The following is a 6,631-nucleotide window of genomic DNA, read 5'->3' on the forward strand; positions in this document are numbered from 1 at the left end:
TCTAGTATCAGGCATTTAGGGGGGCTCAGCTCCACTGGATAACAATTAATACATTACAACAAAATACATACTTCCTGAGCCACTGTGACCAAAGTGAAGCAATAGAAGCGACTAGAATAGAAGAAATAGCTTCAGGTTTGGACACAGCTTTAGAATGAAAATGAAGGTGACATTTCCCAATCAACACACGTGCGTGCGCGCACACACACACACACACACACACACACACACACACTCGCAAGCACGCACGCACGCACGCACGCACGCACGCACGCACGCACGCACGCACGCACGCACGCACGCACGCACACACACACACACACACACACACACACACACACACACACACACACACACACACACACACACACACACACACACACACACACACACACACACACACACACACACACACACACAAACCTGCAAAAGGTGAAAGGTTTATCAAACCAGCCATAAAAGTGAATTACCTCTCTTGTTGACATGATGTATCAGTCATTCATAACTTTCTACAGAATAGTATCTGAGTTCATGTTTGTCACCTTTGGGACCGTTGACACTTAACGCCAGGAGATCTATCTTGCCAATGATCAATGTTTGAAAGTGATATTTTGATCACAAACCATATTGTCGATATTCAATATACATGTTTGAGAGGGAGAGAAACGTGTCCTAGTCCATGTCAATTTGCAGTTGCTATTTGGAGCAAAATAAAGTTTGGGTTTATACAAAAAAAGAAAACTTTTTACCTTCTTTCCTGACAAATCTATATGGGCCAATTTTCTAACATGTTCTTGTTCTAATATATAAATCGAACCTCTGTTCGAAGTGGAGCTGTGTGTGTGTGTGTGTGTGTGTGTGTGTGTGTGTGTGTGTGTGTGTGTGTGTGTGTGTGTGAACTGAGCGGTGGTCGTGGGGGGGGGGGGGGGGGGGGGGGGGAGGGGGGAGGGGGGAGGGTGCCTGTGTGTGTGTGTGGGGGGGGGGGGGGTGCCTGTGTGTGTGGGGTGGGGGTGTGTGTGTGTGTGTGTGTGTGTGTGTGTTGTGTGTGTGTGTGTGTGTGTGTGTGTGTGTGTGTGTGTGTATTGCAGTTGATGCTCAGGGCAGGCTAGACTCAACAGCACCTCTCTGGTCACCCAGGGTAGTCAGGCTACACCAGAGGCTACATACAGACAGACAGACAGACAGACAGACCCACCCACCCACCCACAGACACACACGGCCACGTATAGGGAGCTTGTGTTCCCACACAGCTCCAATAACCAGATAACATAATTACCCATTGTTTGAATGCATGTCAGGTCAGCTATGAGACTTGCTTATGTTTTTATGGTAATAAGTATAAATAATAAGTCAAATTTCACCCGCTATTACAACAAAAGTGTCAGCAGCTTTCTGAATCAATCCAAGTTAATGAGATGACCAGATGACCTGCCTGGTGGATAACACATATTGTATTTTTTATCTAACCTATTTTCACAACTATTTGCCTGCAAATAAAATAATTGCTTGTTGTGGAATTACTAGGCTACACAATTAATTAGTACACAGTTCATCAACAAACCCCACATCAAAAACAAAACCTTTATATCCTAGCCTACTTCAGTCTTCAACTCTTAGTCAGTTTCATTGCATCATATTCTAATGTTAATGGAGGACACATTAACATTAGAACATATGTTTACAGTCTATGCACGTATAAACCTACTGTATGCACAGACCACTGTACAAATACAGAAACATAACACACACATGATCTCCAGTAAACCAGTCAATCTCCACCAGTGGTGTAAAGTAACTAAGTACATTTACTCAAGTACTATACTTAAGAACAATTTGGCAACAGGCCTATTGTACCTTTGTTCCACTACAATTATTTGAAACCTTAGTTAGTTTGAAGGTTTTGATTATTATTAGGCCTACAAACCACTTAAACCCTATGCAAATGTTTTCCATTTGAAAATAGCCGATCTACAAGTTCACAATGCGTGGCATTGTGAGCTTGCAGCTGATATTTTCAAAATATGTGTGATTTGAAAACTTGAAATGGGACATTCTGCATAATGGGTAGGCCTACTTTTATATTTGGTTAGGTAGGCCTACTTTAAGTACATTTTGATGCAAATAATGTTGTACTTTTACTCAAGTAAATATTTAATTCGGGACTTCTGCATTGCAGTATTGATACTTTTACCATCAAAAGTAGTAGTTTAGTCCACCACTGCAGGAACACACACACACACACACACACACACACACACACACACACACACACACACACACACACACATCTGCAGCTCTATCAACCTGCAGTAAACCAGTCAGGGTCAGTCTCCACCCATGCGTAATATTTGTTTGAACCTATGGTTTGAACCGGCCCCTTCAGTCTGTATCATCAACTACGCACGTCCCATACATGCCAACGTAAACAGATCGATGCGTGTTGCGTGTGCGAGGGTTCTGCTGCAGCCTTATAAATACCCATGGCCCTCACACCGCTGTTCAAACTGCTCCAGCTACCTTTCTATGAGGGAACATTAAACCTGCAACCAAAACCAGACTGAGGATTTCACCGGTAGATGGAAACAGATAGTTAAAAGATTTTTGTTTAAAAACAAGAAGTAACTTGCATTTTAATAATCCACGGAGACTGTAAATTGCCACAGCTTGTATAATATACCTATTTTTATTTTTAATAATTTATTTGTGTAAAGTCATATATAACTTTGCAAAAATGCAAGCTGCCCGTCAATGTACTATGTGCGCCAGCCGTGCTACTGGAGGACTTCTGCAAAGTCGAACGGACATTTTATCGCTGCGCACCAACATGGCTGCGCTCAGGAGGGGTGCTGTTTGTCTCAGCTTTCTGAGGTAGGTTTTAATGACAAAACAAAACTTTTTTTCCCTTTTTTGTCACCTGACATTTTTTAAGAGATAACTGAAGTATTAAACCCAATGCATTTGACCGGCTCAAATAAAGCGATATATTATGGTCGTCTTTGGGTCTGCCAAAGATTCGTCAACAAGGAAGTAGCTGTTTATTTTACGCATTCGCAGAAAGTCCTCACTGTTTACAGTGAGTACACCCAAGAGTTAAATGAGGATTTTAGCTATTGGATGACAGGGCTGTATATTACACTACTAACCTGTGTGTTGTGTTTCTTTCTAAAGGAGTACTGCGAGTTTCCTGGTCAATAACAGGAGGCCTACATTCCAGAGGTTGGGCAGATTGACCGTCAGTACTGGAGCTGGACTGTGTGCTGTCCCTTTCACCCAGGTGGGTTTTACGTTTAGCTGTCAGCACGGATGGACACAGTTTTTCAAAGTAAAATCCTCAGGAGTGTACAAATGTAGCCAAATGGACTGGAACCACTGTTTGCGTTACAAAATGATAAATGAATCCTATTGATTATTCATGCTATGGAGACTGAGATTGACTAAAATCACACATGTCTTAGCAATGTGACAAATACAATAAAATATCATTGAACTCAAGTCGAGAGTAATCAATAGGAAAAAAAGTCATTTTGGGGGTGAACTACTCCTTTAACACTGAGGGTTTTACTGCGTTGAAAATGTAGCAGCTGTGTTACTGTTGACTGTGTGCACAGTAGACCTACACTATGCAGATAACACAAGCCTGTCTTTGTGGGATGTTTTAGGTTGTCACTTACACTGTGGAATGGTGTAATACTTTGTCAGTGTAATGCAACTGAACTGCACTATAATAAGCATGCTCAGAATATCAACACTCAACTTTTTCGATGACATACCTTGTTCTCTGTTATATAAGGAGCAGCACTAATCTTAAATTGAACTGTACATCATTTGTTGTCTCTCATTTTCTGTGCAGCAAGCGGAAAACCTCTCGCACGATTCCCTCATCAGAAGAGCAGCTTCAATGGTTACAGACAGCTCAAGCATTTACCTCTCCCAGACCACCCTGGCTGTTGTAGATGCCCTTACAGCATATTCCAAGGTAAGTTATAATCTGGCATCTTAGTGCCTTCAATTTCATTATATTCTTCAGTGGGAACTGGGAAGAAACCTCAATGCTATGATGCCAAGGGTTTATTTGTAACCACTGATGAATACTGAGATAGACCCTGCTCTTAGTCAACCTGTAGTTTGGGATCTAAAGAGAGTCTTAGGACATTTAACAATGTGTTGTTGACACTATTAATGCATGGTTGAGTACCTGAAACCGAAGAAATTTGTTTGTGCCTTATCTCCCCCCCAAGTGTCACATTGCACAATACTTAATCACTAAAGCATGAATCTGACCTACATAGATACCGGTAGATTGAATACCTATCTATCCAGGTCAGATTTATTCTTATTTTTATCAAGTGACACATTACGCAATATTTTCTCAAAGAAGCATAAATCTGACCTATCTTATGGTTGATTTGTCCTTAGATGTGGTAAAACATTTTTGCTTTCTGTGTCACAGAAAAAGTATCTTCATCTTAAAACAGAAATACAAAAATAGTTTGAACTGTTTTATATTTTAAGAGCCACTGGCTGTATTTCATTTGTCTTTTTTTTCTCCAAAGGCTGTGCACACTCTCGTCGCCCTCCAGAGACGGTATTTGGCCTCATTGGGAAAACTGACCCCTGCAGAAGAGGATTCCATATGGCAAGTGATCATTGGCCAGCGTGCAGAGGTATGTATGCGTTTGTCTCGCAAACCAGAAATTATAGCATGATTGAAAGAAATTTGAACTTATATTCAAATGGCATGCGTACACCTATTCCCTTGTTTTTATGTTTTTATTGTGTAGTGTGTGCATGTAGTGTCTTAAACATGAAGCAGGGCTTGAAACAATCCCTTATAGAAACCTAATCTCTACTCCCTTGGCCTGACAGGCTGGTGACAAACACGATGAATGCAAGCGCTTTGAGTCAACCTGGATGAATGCTGTCAAACTGTGTGAAATGGCATCCGAGGCAGCGTATTCTTCAGGTATGTACTGTAAATGAAACTTATCTCTGAAGAACTGAACTGCAACTTAACATTACTCAGGAATGGTTGTCAATAGTTTAACCACTTAAATCCTATATACTTAAACTAATACTGAGTTGGCCTGGATCAACTCAGTCCCCCAGGGCTGCTTTATCCCATATATGTTGTGTCCCAGAACAAGGATGCTAGGGTTAAAGTGGTGAACTTGATTTTCTCAGCCTCCGGAAACAGTGGGGATCACAGCCAGCAATTACTCTAAGAAAGACATTGACTTGTCAGCATGGTCATAAACAACGTCTTAGAAGCTGGCATACTTACAATATTTGTTGTTTACAAGTAATGGCGTCCCCTCAATTCTTAGTAGATGCCTCTAGCATTTCAAACGCTGTCAGTCTCACTCTTCAGATAGTGTATGGCCCAGTAGTTGTCATTCGGTAATGCTTTGAGACAAGATGAAGAAAGAGTCTGAGATCATGGTGGACTCCAGTTCCCGTGGTCTTAGAACAAAACAGAGATGATGGACAGATGCACCTGCTTGACATCACCTAATGCCTTTTGGACTAGCAGATCTATCAATTCTCACCCCGTTCTCCCAGCAATGTGGCTAAGAGTGTGTTTGTTTTTCTGTTCTCACAGGTGCTGAGCAGGCATCCATCACAGCAAGGATGAATGTTCAGATGGCCCAGTCCCAGGTGGAGGAGGCACGGAAAATATCTAAGGATGCAGATAAGAAGTTAGCCGAGATAAAGGCTGAAGAGATCCAGAGGATGGCAGAATATGCTTCCTTCCTGGACAAGAATGGCGAGGAGCATGAAATACATGAAGCTTATTTACGAGAGGACTAAGGGGAAAAGGAGTTTGGGGATAAAAAAAAGATACGCAAGGCTTACTTACCTCTGCGCTTATTTGAATTCTGTTGTGGCAGAGGGGAAATATATTCACTGTTTTGTTTTCAGTGGTGTTCAGTTCTGTTTGTGTCTTTGACTTGACCTTGGTGATTTACTTGGTGATTTCTCCCTCTGTTGCACATGTAAGTGCTTATGAAGCATTGAGGGAAATATTGGATTTCATTTTGTAATTCTTTTGTACATACTACTTGCATCTCTGCATAAATGCGAAGAATCTGCATCTAGTGAAAATATTCCATTAAAGTGTTTAGTAATTTGCAAACAAACTTGTTTGTAAATGCTCATTTTCTGTTGTTTGATTATTTAACAAACTATTTATTTGATTAGTGTAAACCTTTTCTGGATTGTGTAAGATGATGTGACTTTGTTAAGGAGAAGGCTGGCCAGCATGCAATTATTTTATGTATGTTGGGTTATGTTCCATTGTAATAAAAAACATTTTTCATATAACTATTGTTTTTTGTTATCCTTTTTTGCATCCGCAACTAAAACATATCTCGTTGTGTACATTTTATAGTGTCTGTCTTGTCTTTGGAAACCCAATCTTGTAACAAAATTATGACACAGATGTTTAATAATCTAATCTTTCCTACTAATAAAATAGTAGGAAAGACAAATTAAACTGGCTGGCAGATTAGAATGAATGAGGTATTATGCAGAAAACCTGCCCAGGTAGTGTCTTTGCCAACCTCAAAAGAACTACTGCATCACTGTAGTCCTCATGGAAAATGTTCAAAATCATTCATATATAATATGTATA

The 6,631-nt window shown here is 40.6% G+C and overlaps 1 protein-coding gene across 1 annotated transcript; it reads left to right on the forward strand.

Annotated features, from left to right (window-relative positions):
• Positions 1 to 2,515: 2,515 nt before the first annotated feature.
• Positions 2,516 to 6,321, forward strand: diabloa (diablo, IAP-binding mitochondrial protein a). Its single transcript, XM_080731017.1, has 6 exons — positions 2,516 to 2,868; positions 3,169 to 3,274; positions 3,851 to 3,976; positions 4,554 to 4,664; positions 4,867 to 4,963; positions 5,600 to 6,321. The coding sequence occupies exons 1-6, from the start codon at positions 2,732 to 2,734 to the stop codon at positions 5,806 to 5,808; spliced, it is 786 nt and encodes a 261-aa protein (XP_080587143.1). The 5' UTR covers positions 2,516 to 2,731; the 3' UTR covers positions 5,809 to 6,321.
• Positions 6,322 to 6,631: the final 310 nt, after the last annotated feature.

This window comes from Nannobrachium achirus (assembly GCF_963921795.1).
Source record: "Nannobrachium achirus genome assembly, chromosome: 8".
Taxonomy (NCBI): Eukaryota; Metazoa; Chordata; class Actinopteri; order Myctophiformes; family Myctophidae; genus Nannobrachium; species Nannobrachium achirus.

Coding starts and splice junctions, on each gene's coding strand:
- diabloa (XM_080731017.1), top strand. CDS start 2,732: ATGCAAGCTGCCCGTCAATGTACTATGTGCGCCAGCCGTGCTACTGGA. Junction 2,869..3,168: donor GTTTGTCTCAGCTTTCTGAG/GTAGGTTTTAAT, acceptor TTCTTTCTAAAG/GAGTACTGCGAGTTTCCTGG. Junction 4,964..5,599: donor CGAGGCAGCGTATTCTTCAG/GTATGTACTGTA, acceptor CTGTTCTCACAG/GTGCTGAGCAGGCATCCATC.